Consider the following 17292-nt stretch of genomic DNA (forward strand, 5'->3'; position numbering starts at 1 on the left):
CAGTTTAGTTTGAGGTTTTCTGAAGTCGTATGGCTACTTCGAGTCATGACTCAAGTCACGCTCCAATGATAACATTCTTTCACAGAAGAGCTGGTGATATCCACACAGCTAACCTTGCAAAAGAGCTCGGAAAAGTCTGGATGGAGAGGCTATCTGTCAGATGTTACTGAAAAGAGATGAAATATAAAATCTCTTCCTTTCATTTTGAGCAAATACCGAACTTCGTCACCTTATTGATTTTTATCTACAAAACAAACTGAAAAACTCATAAAATAGAAACTTTCCACATTTTAAGAATCACCAACAGATCAAGTGATAAATATCATACAGAATTTTTACCCCAAAGTAACTATACTTTGCCATGTTAATAAAACCTGTTGTTATCTGTAGTTTTTAAAAATTTTAAATATATTACCTTAAAACATTCTAACAGAACAACACTCCCACCTAGTGGATAAAGAAAAACACCCAGCTTATTTCAGTTGTGAACAGTACCACCATGAAAAAGGAACTAAAACTACAATGAATTCAAAGTAAGTTTATTCTCTTCTTAACACCCTCAGAACACCCCTTTGGAAAAAAGCACCCTACAAAACAGGGCAGCTCCTCCCCTTAAAGGAACGGACGGATAACACACTTCACAAAACCATTTCTGGAATCATGTGTAAATGTTACTCTGAATCTCATTCGTTGTCATCAATCTCTTCAGTATCTCTGTGCTCTGGGGGATATTCTGGAAGCAGAGAAAAAAGCTCTTAATACAGTGAGACCAAGAATTCAGGTAGAAGCACCATACACACCCCAACCCCACACTCTCAAGACAGGGGGAAGCACGGCACCGCCTGGCACACGCCTGCCTCACCGCTCCTCTTTCAGCAGGCGAAACCCCCTCGCCAAAATGCCAAGGCACCTCCGGCCTCTGAAGGCAGTGTAAGCCCCCGGACGGACCTACCGCCCCAGCTTGACCTCTCTCTGCCACGTGAGCTCTCCCGTCCCCCCGCCAACACCATGCTCACCACCGTTCTCCGCAATGCACCCTGAGCTTGTCCCCTTCTGTGTCACATTGCTGCGCTCTGCACACGTCCACCCACGAGGGTTCATGCACCTTTCACACCCCGCTCAAGAGCCCCTTTCCCCGAGGGGCCTCTCCTCACACTAAGCTCTCCCCGCTTGGCTGGCACACAACTGTGCTCTTCTCGGGCGGCCGGGCAGGCCAGTCCCCTGCACCACCCGCAGGTTGTGGCGCTAACATGGCTCCAGAGGGTCCACACAGCGGGCACTCAAGAGAATTCCATTTTGTTGCCCAAATACCACTTTTAGATAGACTGAAACTATAAACTAACTGAGGAGGATGATATCTGATCACTAAAAAAACTGCACTCCTCAAACAGCCACTTCACCCTCCCACAGCTCACTGTTTAAAGCAAGGAATGAAAAGACTAAAAAACATTACTTCAAACTTCCCCTTCAAAGAAGATTCTTAAAAGCTGAAAGTTGATAAACTCGGACAGATGATGTACAATTCTCAGAACAAGTCCCAGTGTCTTTGGAGCGCCTGTGCACTTCTGGCCATACTACCCCATGTGCAAAACAGCCCTGCCTGCTCTCGATGAGGCGGGAACAGCCGGTCAGCCAGCTACAGAAGCAAACAAGGAATGCAAAGCAACTCAACTTGTCGGAAAGACTACCCATGACTCTAGCTAACTTGAAAGACGTACTTGAATTATACTATATTAGTTTTACGGTTTTACTCATTAATTCAACAAATGGCTGCAGATCTTCCGCATGCCAGGTACGTGATGAACTGGGGACATCAAAATGGAAAAACGCAGTGCGTTCCCACAGAGCTGACAATCTAGCAAGCAAATTTATGAGACTTGTGCAATGAGCTAACTCTAACAGAACTTATCAGAAAAGCCGTCTTAACACTAATGGTCATTCTAGAACAACAGAGGGCTGTGGAACAAGGTCATTACAACCTCTCCCCTTTAAGGAAGACGTTCTCAAACTGGGAGTCCCAGACTTTCAGCAAATCCCTAGGGAAAGGAGCGCTTCCTAACGCACCTGCAAGCACAGGCAGGACCGTCTGCGGACATGTTCCCACGTGTGTACTTCTGGGGAAACAGCCACAGACACACACGAACTGAGCGGGGAACGGACTTAGCTCGTCCTCACGTGGTATCTCAACTAACAGACACCTTCATCTAGTCCCATGTAAAATCAAGTGAACACACGTTACGATAATCCGATCCATACTGTGCTCAAAAATGCCTTCCCCAAAATTACCACCTTCCAAATTAATTAGATACAGCAACTTCTTCAACAGGAAAACACTTTCTACATAGACATCTGGGATTTAGATGCACGGCCCTGATCTATCGTGAACAAAACATTGCTCAAGTTACAGAAGCACATCTAGAAGGGAGGGTGACAGTCAAGTTCACACTGCCAGACTAGGGAGCTTTATTTTGAGAAAAAAGGATCTCTCAGTGTCGCCTGGGTTTTAAATTGCTACCACACATTTATGTTTGTCATTAAGCTCATTATAATAACTCGGCTAGGAAGTCAACGAGTTAAACCCTTACCTTAACCAAACCTTTCCAGCTTCTGGAAGAAAGTATAGGCTTAAACGCTTCAACCGTAACTAGGTCCAACTTCATCACGTCGGTGTAACACAAGTACAGCACTGCGGGGATTCCCCACACCTGACAGTAACTGAGAACTAGGAACGGACAGGAAAGAGCATTTAAGGTTCCTACTAAATGACTGTTAAACACCTCGAAATAACAAAGGCTGCTTATAAAAGCAGTCACCTCTGTTGCCTCTTTTAATCAAAGTATTTACTGCCATTTTGAACCATTTATAATGCATATTTTCTATCAAAGCCAGTTTATTCTCCTAAGTAATTTCTTGATTTGCAAAAATTATGTTTACTTTCCTGTGCATTACATGCATTTCCTGAACATACTGCTGAGATACATCTTAAGTAGCTCCAAGATTAAAATGTTGCTGACTATAATAAACAAAGCAAATTAAATGTAAATAATAAATATATAATGCATAATGTAAAATATTTAGCCACAATTCTAGTAAACTTAACATTTAAGGGAAAAAAAACCTTTTACTTATTAAGAAACAATAATTAATTATATGTTATAACATTAACTACTGGAAGGTAAATGACAATCTGATTTTGATTTAGTGCTAGGGTATAATTAGTAACATAAATAAAAATATTAAAGCAACTACCAAGATTCAATATCTGAAACTTCTATTTTGACAATTAAAACATACTTTACCAACCTTTCATACACCAACAATTTACATCTAACACTGGGTTGCACGACGGGTTATCAAAGACCAAAAAGAAAGAGAGCAACTGCGAGGCACAGCCGCCAAGAACTCTGAGCTGCTCTCACATAACTGTGTCTGGACAATTTTAAAACTCAAACCAAATATAATGCACTAGCAACTACAGATACTGAGGATTAACGGCAATACACTGGAATCATCATCAACAAACTACCTCAAAAAGCTCTCTAACAGTCAGGTAACAACTGTCAATAGGCACTAACAAGGTACAACGTAAACGCCACGAACTGTAACCCCACCTGCTGCAGGAAGGTCGTGCGCGATATTCGGCTGTTCTAGCAGCGAACAGCACGGAGGCTCTTTGAAATTCTGTGTTTTCAGGGCTTTCAGGAAAGGAGAATGAAGGCTGCTAGTGGATTCTGAAGTTTTATAGTCGGTAACATGTCGACATGTGAGAATAGTTACTTGCATGTTCTTCCTTGGACAAGAGCCAAAAACCTAACAAAATTGATTTCAAATTAAAAAATATATATATGATTTTGTTACAGACTAGAAACGTTCCTCTAGTTGTTTATCTAACACCACTCACGGTAAGATCATACCTTGCAGGGGTGGGAGTGTCCCTGGAAAAACAGAACACATGCTTTCCTGTCCCCTCACCTAATTCGATCTTGGATCTGCTCCCTTCTGGTTGGGTGACCTTCTCTAAGTCAGGAACCAAGGAGAGCACCACCTACCTAAGGCAGCTGCGATCTGGAGTCAATGCAGTCAGGAACAAAGACGGCCAGAGCAGCTGTTGTAGCAGCCAGCAATGGCATCCACAGCAAACGAGTGGTTCCACTATGAGCCCCTGTCAAACGTCGCGTTCCCTCCCCCTCCCACCTGCCGATGATGTCTGCAAATGATTTCTGTGTGTTTCTGTAAGCGCTACTCACAAGCTGTGCTGAGAACAGTGTTACATCAGTCAACGAAGATAATTCCTGTTCTGTAACGCATGTGGTGAAGTGTTTACAAACACTTGTTAGAAAGATGTTTCTCAGACGCCACTTGCAAGCAGTGTTGAGAACAGTGTTATATTAATGAATGGAAGTGACACCCATTCTTTAATGGATATAGCGAAGTGATTAAGATCTCTTCTAATACAGCTATTTCTAAGAATGCTACTTGCAAGCTGCATTCAGACAAGAGTTCTATTGGCAAATGGAAGTGACCCTCTTTCTCTAATGCATGTATTGATGCGTTCAAGACCACTTTAATACAGATGTTTCGAAGAAGGCTACTTGCAAGCTGCATTCACAACAGTGTTATATCAGTGCAAATGATTCTTAAGTTCACTTTTAAGTTACTTTGATTGTAGGCAAGTTTCAATCACGCTAGACTTCAATGCCCCAAGTTTGTATTTCATGGATTTCCAAGGACCCTTCCAGCTTTTAAAATCTATAGTGATGTAAACAAAGAAAGCAGATATTTTTTAAAGAAAAAAGTAGATTTTAGGCCACTGCACACTGTTTGAAAATATTTTATGAAGAGAATGACTACTTTAAATAACAACAGAACAGAAGATTTTATATTATGTGCCATAAATGATTTGTAAAACTAATTTCATTATATCCCAGCTTTGTAAATAAACAGGGAAAAGTTAACACCATATATGTTTGTGAGCAGGTACATACCATTTAAGAGCTACAACATTATCCTCCCTATAATACTTATAGTCTGAATCCACAACATTTGACAACTCTGCTAGACTGCGTGTGATTAACAGGATTACGTGGCTGACATGAACCAAACAGCAGAGAGACCCAAAGAGTGCTCCCAGGGAAAAAACGTTGATTAAAAAACTGTGTTTTGGAAATACATAATTGTATATTTTCTCAAGCCTAGAAGAGAAAGTTGTTCCACAGTACAAAAATAATACAATATTTTTGATGTAACAGTCATCCCACATAAATTAAAAAAACAAATACAAACAAGATCTGATGAAAGCTATGGACTCTCTCCCCAGAAAAACGCACATGGGTACACAATATAAAATCAAGTATACAATTATCAGAAGGGTCACAGACCTTCTTAAACAACTGCTAATTTAATAAAATGCATTTAATAACTTTCAATAAATATTTCTAAGTATGCCAATCTGGTTTAAAACAGGTATACACAAAATTTCTTTCTTTTTTTTTTTTTAAAGATTGGCACCTGAGCTAACATCTGTTAGCAATCTTCTTTTTTTCATCTTCTCCCTAAAGCCCCCCAGTACACAGTTGTATATTCTAGTTGTAGGTCCCTCTGGTCGTGGCATGTGGGACAACCGTCTCAACATGGCCTGATGAGCGGTGCCATGTCCACGCCCAGGATCCAAACTGGCAAAACCCTGGGCCACTGAAGCAGAGCACCTGAACTTAACCACTTGGCCACGGGGCCGGCCCCAAAATTTATTTCTAATGAATTTAATGGTAATACCTATATAAAAATATACCGAGGTTTAAGCTGAAATGTTGCTAAGATGTATATAAAAGGCCTACTTCATTTAAAAATAACACAACTGCCGAAATTATGATTATTCTCTAAAATTCCCAGTTGAGTTAAATTCTTCACTGAAAAATTTGTTTTATTGGGCACATACTATGTGCACAATTTTCTCACAAAATGAGGCCTAAATTAATTCATCCTAACGCTAAGAAAATGGATACAGTATTTGGCGTCTGGAGTGCGTGGCAGCTGAGTGCCAAGCGTCTGACTCCAGTTCACCCCTGCTCCTGCCTCGCACCCCACGCTTTTCCAGCCTGTAGCATCAGCACGGCCATTTCTCATCCTCAGCTCTGACCTTGTTCTCTTCCATGCGGGTAGCTTGTTTTTCTTCCAAAAAAAATAAGAAGGTGAATGGAAGAATCCAACTACGTTTTTATGCTTCCAGGACCTACAAACTTTAGCACATTGCTGATTACATTTGCTAAATGAGTTTATTCTTTATATTCTGTAATGAATTCCTACAATATTTTTAAGAAAAAGTGAATACTTCCCCCGCTTCAATATTTGACTACATAGGTTTAATAAAGACACTGACCCCTTAAAAAATGGCCACTCGTGGCCCTAACAATGTCTGGTCTTCATGTCTCTCTTACCTTTTCCAGCCACTGATACTGCTGATCTTCAGCAACGTAGCAAGTGCACTGACAGAGGAAAACCTGAAAATCACATTCCAAGTCCGCTGTCAGGTCAAATAAATTTTACACACACCCCAAACTGTCACCATATACATAGCATGTGAAGCCTAATAGGACACTTAGAAAACACCTGATTTCTTGAATTTGCTATCAGCTTATTTTCCTTTAAAATATAAAATTTAAGAATCAAGCCACTATTGGTGGTTACTATCAGAATACAGTGCACAATGACAGAGAAACTGGGAGAGCTGGCATGTGAGATACTGAGGTCCACTCCCAGTAAAGACTACCAGGATCCCCTTTATAAAACAGGGATGACACCAGTCCTGCTACCCTTCTGGGGGTCACAGATGGTGAAGACAAACTCAAAATACGCACTCTGTAAAACGTAAGCATTAGATAAACACGAGGTGCTATCAGAGGAAACGATAGAAGCCTGACAGCATCTCAGCCCAGTGGTATCCTACAACAGGCGAAGATGATACCGTCTCAGAAACCAAGTTCCACATGCTCGAAGTGAAATAACGTGCGATGCCACATGCCATAAAAGGATGAGATTCCTGATTATTAATGCTCACGAAATGAGATTATCTGTAGAAGTCAACAAGGTCTTCTCTTAAATACTGCCAGAATCGCTAACAGTTAATTACACCAAGGAAGCACACACGGGAAAACAGGGGCCCAAGGACAGGAGAGAAGAATAAGACTGGATATATAATTAGCTACACACATAGGTCCTGAACAACCAAGAGATGTCTAACCAATAAATGGTACAACGAGATACAGTAAAAGAAACTTCTACTTGACCTTCACAACCTAGTTTAAAGTGAAACCTTTCCACTAAGGAACAGATAAAGAACATGCTTAGTTTCTTTATTGTTTATTTCCTATAAGTAGTGGATGTTTATAAAAATCCTTATGTAAACTTAAACAACTTGGGATTACATGTTAGAGAAACAAACTGTAAGTATGGCAAAATCAAATTTTACCGTTTTCTCGGCTAACATTTGGTCCTTGCCTTTTGAAGCAAGCAACACTACAATATTATAGAACTACTGACTTCTTCCATTGTTTGAAACCCTGCCCCGGGCCTTTGCTCAAGCGGTCGGCAGCCGTGGAACAGTACTCCGTCACACGAGCAGATGCGGAGACTCACCTCACCTGCTTGACACCTCATCTGCCTGACTTGTCTCCCAAGTTGCTCAGGACACTGTGTTCTCTGAATGGACCCAAGATTAGGATTAGGACAAACGAATCCAGTGAAATCACTCAGCATCAGCTACAGAATGTCTTTTGTGACTTAAAAAACCAGGACAAACCAGGTTAGATGAACGCTGGATGTCAACAGAATTGTATTTAGAACGCATAAAGCACTCATTTGTTCAACAAACACTGACTGAGCTTCCAGCAGGTACCAGGCCTTGGCTAACTACTGGTATACAGCAACAAAGAGGACTCCCTGCTCCGTGGAGTGAACACTGGTGCCCGTTTAGAGCTGCCAGCTGAAATAACTGGTTGGATGAGGGCAAGGTTTAAACATGTAAGGTTCATGGTTTGTTTCTAACAAAGTCACTCCAGAATTTCCTAAGAACTTTACCCACACATTGTATATGCCGCATTAATATTTATATAAACAAAGAAGTGGTACCTGCAGACAGAATTCCTCAGGCCCAAAGTAGCTACTACGGAACGCGGAATTCAGATGGCGACTATATAAATGACGCCTAAATAACTACTTCTTAAACATGCAAGGTAAGACCCACGTACCGAGGGATTTGATTTTAGATGATAAAACACACAAAACGCCTCTGCGGGGGACAGATGAGTGGTGTCCGTTGTTCTACACCATTCATTCCAGAGCTTAGCACAACCAACTTCTTCCCAGACCCCTGAATTCATGACAAACGATGACAAAAATGCTGTGAAAAACAATTCACATGTTAGTGTTTGGTTCTGCAACTTGCAATTGCTATTCAATAAAAAACAAGTCCAAGTTACTCTCGAATTTTAGAGCTAAAAGAGCCATTGTGCAGAAAAGGAAAGTAAGGCCCTCAAGAAGTTAAAGGCCACACCAAGTACAGCTGGTATTGGAGCCAGGAATTGAGAAGACAGGTTTACTGACAAACTTCACCATACTCTCACAGTATAACACACTTCTGGAAAATTCTAAGTTAGCAGAACTTTATACAAATGAGTCAGTAGTCATTCACCATGTTCTTTCTATGTTCTACAAGCACCAGGGGTACCTGAGAGGGCAAGGAACCCTAACTGGAGGTCCCGAATGCCCCCCTCAGAGCCTGCGAACCCCCTAAAATTAGACAGGTTTGGGGGCGTCCTTGCACGTGTACATTGGTCTAGCTGAACTCTACTCTGTTCTAACTTTAAGTTGTCAAATGGATTCATATACATAAAGATCTTAGAACTTAAGTGCTCAAAAATGTTAGCAACTATTACCATTATTTTTAGAGTTCTCCTTAGGTTCTCAAAAGGAGTCTGTCAAATCAAAAACATTTAAGAACCACTGCTACAAGCCGGGGGGTGGTCTACAGCCTCCACCTCTGCCCCTCCAAGTCTGGCCAAAACAAGCCCAGGAGCCTAAGGAAAGCTGGATACCTCAACACACTAGAAACAGTTCCTCAGGTTTGTAAGTTCCTGAAGCCAAGAACATTTCCTTTAAATCTTACCTTTGTTTTTCGCTAGGAACGTTCACCCTGAGCTAAGATCTCTGCCAGTCTCCCTCTATTTTGCATGTGGGTCGCTGCCACAGCATGGCCACCAACAAGTGGTGTAGGTCCACACCCAGGAACCAAGCCTGGGCCGCCTAAGCAGAACAAGCCAAACCTAACCACTAGGCCACAGGGCAGGCCCCCTAAGCTTACTTTTTAAGTTTATCAAAAAGACAGACCCAGGAGCAAGGACAGATTTTACTCAGATACAAAGTTACTCTGCTACAACTTTTCCTAACAAAGTAACAGACATTTGAAATCTTGTACAACGAAAAAGAAATAAGTAACTTCAGATTTTGCTCTTTTCAACAAAATGCCTGGTCATCAGCATTTCCACTTACCTACTGCATTGTTTCCTATAGCAATTATAAACTTGGAGCAAGGATATTTTTCTAGCAGAGCAACTTCCAGAGATGTTTTTGTCTGTCTTCGAAAGAGCCGCACCTCCCTAACACGAGAAACAAAAGACGAAACTAAAGCAACTTGAACATAATTGGTACCATATTATGATAAAAACAATATTATAAGCATGATTTTGTAACAAGTAAAATGCACACTTTAATTTTGTAAAGAACATAATTATAATCCTAAGAAAACAACGGATTCAGACAATGATAACTAACGGATGAAACCACCGGATACAAAGCTCACGGAGACTCTACAACAGAGATCAGGCTGTCAGCATCCCTAAAAGTGCAACAGCTGGGCAGAGTGTGCAACAAGAAACAGCAAGCACCACCTTCAAGGCATTCTCACCTGCCAAACACTGAACCTGAATCTCACCAATCCTCTAGAAGGAGCTTCCATCCAGAGGAAAGGCGGGCGATGGACACACGTTAAATGACAACAGGAGGAAACAAGGAGACAAATCCAGAGTGTGGGATACCCTGCAGGACAACCAGTCTCCCCACAGGGTGGCAAGGAGAGGGGCTGCTCCAAGCGATATAGGAAGCTCAAGAGACAAGACGTCTGAATGCAGTGTGGGCCTTGTCAGGATTCTGATTTACACAAACGCACTCTAAAACGTCAAGTTTGAGACAACTGGATAAATTTGATCATGGACTGGCTATTAAATAGCGTCCAAAAATTATCAATAATTTTGTTGGCGGTGAGAAGAGCATACGTAAGAAAACGGCTACATCGCTTGAGATGCATTCTGAAAAATGTAGAGGTGAAAGGCCACGGTGACAGGGACTCGCTTAGGGGTAGCGGGAGAGAAAAGAACTGTGGCCAAACCTTCGTAATTGTTGACTTTACACGAGTGGGTGGCGGTGACGGGTCATTTTACTATTTTCTCCAATTTCTGTGCGTCTGGGAATAAGGCTCCTTACAAAGGACATATATTATCCATCTGCTCCTGACACACAACGCTAATTGAAGCGTGGGGCGGAGAATCAAACAAGTTTTAAGCGAGTTGTCTCAAGTCCGTGACCCGAACACCTGACACACGTGGGGCAGGAAGACAGCCCTGGAGAAGTCACAGTCCGCAGACAGCACCGCAGTCAACCTGAAGGAAGCCGGGAGGCGATCCTTCAAAGAACCTATCGGAGCCCACGCTTCCACCGAAACCGCTGCGGGCCGAGGCCCGGGGAGAGCGGGGCGCGCACGAGGGCCACGCCGGGGCCGTGACCGCCCGCTGCTCCGCTCGGCGGGGCCCGGGCAGCCACCGCAGCCGCAGGCCCGAGCGCGCCGCCGGGGCCCGCGCCCAGCACCTTACCTCTTCCGCGCCAGCTGCCGCCGCGCCTCCCTGTCCTCGGGAGTCTCCCTCCTCTCCTCTTCGTCCTCCTCCTCCTCCTCCGTCCCGGCTCGGCACGGTGCCTTCACCACCTCCCCAAAGAAAGTGGCTGCCATGGCCTCCTTCCCGGCCCAACCGCGGCCCCACAGGACGGCGCACGCGCCCCGTGCACTGTCACGCCCCCTGCCCCGCCCCCGCGCACGCGCGCCTAGGCACCGCCCCGCCCCCGAGCCCCTGAGCGTCCCCACACAGCCCACGCACCTCAGGCTCCGCCTCTGGGCCCCGCCACGCCCCCTGCACCGCCCCCGCGCACGCGCGCCCGGGCACCACGCCCCCTGCACCGCCCCCGCGCCTCTGAGCGTCCCTACACTCCCCACGCCCCTCACGCCCCGCCTCTGAGCACCGCCCCCGCGCCTCTGCGCGTCCCCACCCACACACACCCCGCCCCTCACGCCCCGCCTCTGAGCGCCGCCACGCCCCCTGCCCCGCCCCCGAGTCCCTGAGCGTCCCCACACACCCCGCCCCTCGCGCCCCGCCTCTGAGCACTGCCACGCCCCCTGCCCCGCCCCCGAGCCCCTGAGCGTTCCCACACCCCCCACGCCACTCGTGCCTCGCCGCTGAGCACCGCCACGCCCCCTGCACCACCCCGGCGCATGCGCCCTCGGCCCGTAAGGCCGCACAAACCCGGGGCGCTTTCTTCCCAGGCGTGAGCTCGGCAGGGAGACCGAGGCGGGATGACTGCGGGCTAGAGAGGCAAGAGGCGAGCTGAGGGCCGGGCCCGCGAGGGGTGCGCGGGGCCTCGGGTCCGGACAGGTAACGGACCCGGGAGTAGGGGCTCGGCCGCCGCTGCCGCAGTCTGTAGCGCTCCGGAACGAGGCCACCCCGCCGCCTTTCCTTCCTTCTCTGCGTGCCTGCTTCCCTTGTCCGGTAGGGGTGACAGGGTGAGCTTGGTTTATTGAGCACCGGCTCCACACCGCGACCGCCCCCAGGTAGGTGCCGGCCCGGGCCCGGCGCGTCCTCGGGACGAGGACAGAGGGCGGATGGACGGGCAGCAAGAAATACAGTGCTTCGTGGTGTTATAAAAGTGAGACCTTTACTCTGGCAATAGGAATTCACATTTCAAAAGCTGATGATTGTCAAGCTGATCTAAAAGACTTTATGAGAATGCAAAAATAGTTGTTTTTTAAAACTTGGCAATTTAAATACAAAATTCGCTTTCGCTTTAAATAGCCTTTCATTAGTAAGCAAAGTATATAATTGTTTTTGAATTGGTTCTCTTTAAAATGTGCTGGAAGACAAAGTTCACAGAGCACTGTTCTAAGCAGGAGAAAAAAGGAAAAATTATACGACAGTTTAAATGAAAATGAAAACATCCAGTATTGCAATGAAAAATAAAAATCCATTTACCTAGATTTAGTTGAGCTGAAAAGAGATGGCATGGCTTACATTCTGGAACCCTTTCAATAAATAGTCACAAAGTTAAGGACTAATTTCGGGTCAGGAAGAGCCTCTTGAGATAATCTAAAAAAATCTCAAAATTGGTAGAAACATCTTGTTTTAAGATGTGGAGAAACGATCAAAATCATTTACATAAAATTAGTATTTAGCAATTTTACACACTACTGCAAAATAAAAGATTGGGTTTTGAAGCAAAATGTGAACATTTACATACAAACAATAATAGCAAATTGCCATCGAGTAAGAGCTTAGGAAACTTTGGGTAGGGTTTGTGAGCTAGAATATACAAGATTACCAATGTGATATTTTAAAACTGCGTAAGACTCCTGCGTTAATTGGTTTTATAGAATGACTGAATTGCAGAATAAAAAGGTTGTTTGGGTATCACTTTGTCTTAGTCCTTTTGTTGAATAAAATGTAATTTTTATCAAGATCCTCCGTTTCACAAGTACATTATGAATAAATCATTTCTGGAAAGCTGATTAAAATTATAAATAGGGTAATGATAATACATTTGGCTGTGGTTTAAATTCTGCATACATTTCAGAGCGAGAGTTTTACAAGAATGTTAAGTTTTAAACAAATGGTAATTTCATGCGGTTACAACAAATTTAGGCCGAGCACTTAAAAAAAGGCATAAATATTCAAATTAAATACTAAACCGGAAAAGGGATTCCATTATAAAAGGTTGATGCTACAATCTCAAGTGCTGACAGAAATTAACCCCACCACAGTAAATTTTAAATTCAGAATTGAAATCCTCTCATTAAACTGAAATAGTCAAATTTTGCATACAGTAGTCTTGAGACAAATATTTTCATTTTATGGTATTTGTTGAGGATATAATATACCCAGTAAGAAATTTCTATGAAATTAAGTGTAAATATGGGGACTGGAAATAAGTTTACACATTTCAGTAGAGATCAAAAATCAAACCCCGTGCACCTAAAAATACTAGCCGTTTATTAGGAATTCTTCCCTTTCTCATCTATACTAGTAACAGGATACTGGTATCAGTGTTTCAAATGGAGTATGCTATACACAGAGCAAAGGACACAGCCTCTGTAGGTTAGAAATATTCTGGCTTATACTAAGAAAAAGAAAAAGACAACAAAAAGCCTTTTTTTAAGCAGACATGCAACCACAAATTTCTTAAGTAATCTAGACACTCGGTCAATCTGTATAACCAAAAAATATGCATTACATTAATCTTTTAATGAAAAATAGAAACCCTCAGGTTTCTCTATTTTACTTTTTCAGATTTACACATGCAAATCATATATTAATATTCACAGATATTTTTAAATGGGAAAGCAACTTGTTCTAACAATTCATTTTTCCAATAGCATGTTACTATATTAAAAAGGTTTGACAGTGCGTTCATTTAATCTGGTGGTTTTAATTTCAACAAATACCTATTAACAACGAATTAAACTTCATTGCAAAGAAATTCTTTAATAGTATCAAGACCAGATTTTCTAAGCCTAGTGAAGGCCACAATGAAACAGCCCAGACATGCTGCCATTCAAGTTTGTTGTGATGAGATTGTAATAAATTTGCTCAAAGTGTTCATAAAGTTCTAACTTTTAAGGTGCTGTAGAGAAACATAAGAGGATGTCACTGTATCATCTAAAAATATGATTGTTTTGATCTTAATTTATACTTTTATCCTAAATGATTAAAACTAAGACCTGCCTCATAATGAGGCACATTTTGGCATCTCTGTAAATGCTGCTACATGAAAGTAAAAATGAGGAAAAGAAGTTGTGATAGTCACATTCATAGCTTTCATAGAAAAATATATATTCCCTGAATAAGTCATATCAAGTGGTCATCATTCAGTATGAATTCCAATATTAAAACAAAATAAGACGTTGATAGGTTTTCTCTATATTGCTCATTCCAACATTCTGCCTCACAAATCGATTATCAACATCCCCATCACTGAATCCCTGGGTCCTTCTAGTTGTTTTTGACCTGTTATAGGGACTGGATCTTGTTAAAAATATCTGCTTCAGTCGAAAGTGAGATAAGCTCAGTGGCACTTACTCTTACAATGTACCTAATGTCTTTTTCTCATTTCAGTAATGATACCATAGTCATGGTGGTCCAAATTTTTATACTCTAATGCAGAACCCTTAAAATTAACAATAGTTTGAGATTTTGAAATTTTTTCAGTCCTTGAAGTTTTTGCTACAGACCCTGTGCACTTCTCAGTATTTTCTTCCTCTATGGAACCAAGAGATTTCTTCAAGGCCCTTCCTTTCTGAAAAGGAATAATCTTAGGACAGGCCATTTGTCTTTTCTTCCCGCCTCTCCACCTACAGGCTTCATGATCTATTTCCTCCTCAGAATTCTCTGTGGTGTGTGTCTGTACCACAGCTGACTGGGAGGAAGCCATCCTCCCACTTTGACCCACTGGATTATGGCTTTTAGAAAATTCCTCAAAAGGTGCCAACAAGGGATTAACTTTACAGCTAGGAGCAGAATGCAACTGCCAGTTGACTTGTGGCCCCTGACTGTTTTCAGTTCCACTTCTACATTTTCATAGTCACTACTGTGCTTTTTCTTTCCAGGATCTGAACCGCCTAAAAAAAAACATCTTGCTATGAATATCTTCTAGCTCTTTTTCACTTTCAGAATTTATGGTTGTATCATCCTCTTTATAAACATTCAGTAATTTTTTCTTAGCCGCAGCAGAAGCATTTCGATGGGGCAGTTTTCTGCTACTCTTCCTAATCCAGACATTTTCTGGTCCTGAAATCGTTTCCTTTAGATTACTCATTATCTTTATTTTATTTGCAGCAACAGTAGCACATCTGCGGGGAACTTTCTCAGGTACCATTTTTGCTTTCAGAGTGTCACTAGGCATTTGCACTGCATCCTTCTGATTATGCATACATGTTCTCATATTTGTATTGGGTTCTCTGTCTCTAGGAACAGATTCTGAAAAATGAGTGAAAGTTCATGTAAATGCAAAAATCTTGTAACACAAGATTTTACTACTAACATTCCTCAGCAGTACATTCCTAAACAGTAAATTTTAAAACTACTTACATTGCTAAAGAACATTAAGTGATCATCATCAATGATACTACACGTTTTTGACATTGATATAACCTTCCATTTCCTTTATCTACAAAAGGAAGTCTTAGGTAGAAGCTAAGGCCCCTCCCACCTGGCATATTTTATAATCTGTAGGGATAAATCACTTAAAAATAGTAGCAGACTTGTAAGAATGGGCTTAAGTACCTTAAGTATCATAAAGCCACTACTCTAAAAGCACTTTTAAAAATCTGAGTTTTAAAAACAGAACCATAAATTTTAAATTTTTGCTATCATTTCTAATACTCTATGTTGAACTACTTTAGAATATTCAATAGGAGTTCTGAAAGTTTTCCTAGAACCTGAACAAGGAAATGCCACCATGACTATGACGACACAGCATCAGCTCTGCTTCAAGATCCTTAAGATTTTAATTCCAACACCAGTATTTCCTTTAGTCAAAAACAAACCCATTAAATTGCTAATAGATAAAATGGAATTGTATATTAGTTTTATATAACTAAAATGTGGTTTTAAGCCTATATTCCTTTTTTTCAAATATTTGAGCATTTTATATAACTGGAATTACTAAATCCTAGTTTCATTATTTTTCAGGTATTTTTTGAGCCAAGTATGTGCAGAGCACACAAAAACTAATTCTGCACGTGTAAGCATAGTTGCTGTAAGGTTCAGGTGCCATGAGAACAGATTCTAGGAACTGAACCTAGCCTAAGGGCAAGGAAGGCTTCCTTTGAGGAAGTGCTATGGTAGCAGAGAGCTGGAAACTGAAGGGATCCACCATAGGACAGAAAGCACCTGGAGAGGCAAGTCCTTCACGAAGACTCAGGCAATTTTCCACCGTGGCTTGCCATGGATCACACTGGAGTTGTGCTGAAGAGCTGTGTGATGCTGGGCCTACAACCCCACTTTTACCAGCTTAAGTGGACTCAAATCATTTTTACGTCTCAAAGCCAGATTTTCAAATTTCAAATACAAGAATAATTAGTACTCTTCTAGGACATAAGTACTTCTCGATAAAAATGCACCTGAAGTCTATCAGCCACTGAATGTTAGGCAGGCCTGATCTGTTGGCAATCTAGTCTTACAGTCATTAAGAGTCAATCTAAAACTGTCTTAACGGTACACACATCTTGCTTGGGGGTGAATTTTTAGGACCCTGCCTCAAGTTTCCAAACATGTAGCAGATGTAAGGACAGTCTGTAGATCACTGAAATAACCACACCTGACATCTGAACACTCACTCCCATGATATCCTTTTCACTACGGATTAGAAAATAAGGGGTTTTGTCGGCTGTCAAGTAATGCTCTAATTCTGTGGCAGTGAAACTACCAACCACCAATCTTAGTAGCTTTTCCTTTCGTGAATGGAGATGTTTGCCCTTCTGTCACCAAGGGCAAATGAGTACATGAAAATGGCTTCTGTGGATTAACATGTTTGTTAACAACATAGCAAGAATTATGAGGAAAGCCTTCCACCCTCAAAGGAAAGCCCTTGAGATTTTAGTCTATGAAACTCACTTCAAAGGTGTGCTTGTGCTTTCGCTAAGACTATAAGAGTTCTATCAAAATATGTCAAGAACTAGTGTACTAGAAGCAACCCCTCCAAAATACATCAGTCCCTTTTGCCAATTATGTGATTCACATGCTTTTCCAGTGAAATTGTTTCTAAAGATATGTTTTGTTCAATCTAAGTCACCAGGCATTGCAAAAATGGCATCTTAGCAGGCTGAGCTGATCAGCATGGCTGCGCCCCATGCAGCAGAGCCTTCCCCCCTCCTACTTGGGCTCTGTGGAGTCACATGCACACGAAGTTGGGGGAGTGATGTAAAGT

At 42.3% G+C, this 17292-nt stretch overlaps 2 protein-coding genes across 3 annotated transcripts in view; both read right to left on the minus strand.

Moving 5' to 3' along the window:
* Positions 1 to 523: 523 nt before the first annotated feature.
* Positions 524 to 11153, minus strand: PSMG1 (proteasome assembly chaperone 1). Of its 2 annotated transcripts, XM_044750654.2 has the most exons (8): positions 10920 to 11108; positions 9544 to 9650; positions 8244 to 8395; positions 7633 to 7695; positions 6435 to 6497; positions 3612 to 3810; positions 2586 to 2722; positions 524 to 733 (listed from the first exon to the last, which is right to left on the minus strand). In XM_044750654.2, exons 1-8 carry the CDS (start codon positions 11051 to 11053, stop codon positions 659 to 661), a joined length of 930 nt encoding a protein of 309 aa, XP_044606589.2. In that variant the 5' UTR covers positions 11054 to 11108; the 3' UTR covers positions 524 to 658. The 2 variants fall into 2 exon arrangements, with proteins under 2 accessions (XP_044606589.2, XP_044606590.2); XM_044750655.2 differs by lacking the exon at positions 7633 to 7695 and having other exon boundaries at positions 10920 to 11153.
* Positions 11154 to 12015: 862 nt separating this feature from the next.
* Positions 12016 to 17292, minus strand: part of BRWD1 (bromodomain and WD repeat domain containing 1) — a 129143-nt gene continuing 123866 nt past the window's right edge. The window contains exon 42 of the mRNA XM_044751005.2: positions 12016 to 15341. Coding sequence (XP_044606940.2) covers positions 14950 to 15341 — 392 coding nt within the window. The 3' untranslated portion in view covers positions 12016 to 14949. The remainder of the gene's footprint in view (positions 15342 to 17292) is intronic.

This window comes from Equus asinus, chromosome 18 (genome assembly GCF_041296235.1).
Source record: "Equus asinus isolate D_3611 breed Donkey chromosome 18, EquAss-T2T_v2, whole genome shotgun sequence".
NCBI lineage: Eukaryota > Metazoa > Chordata > Mammalia > Perissodactyla > Equidae > Equus > Equus asinus.

Bases quoted from the DNA above. Each gene is read 5' to 3' on its own strand.
- PSMG1 (XM_044750654.2), bottom strand. From the start codon at position 11,053: ATGGCAGCCACTTTCTTTGGGGAGGTGGTGAAGGCACCGTGCCGAGCC. The intron at 8,396-9,543 runs GTAAGTGGAAAT...TGTTTTTCACAG, and splicing joins TATAGGAAACAATGCAGTAG to CATTTTTGTCATCGTTTGTC. The intron at 734-2,585 runs GTAAGGGTTTAA...CTCTGCTTCCAG, and splicing joins GCTGGAAAGGTTTGGTTAAG to AATATCCCCCAGAGCACAGA.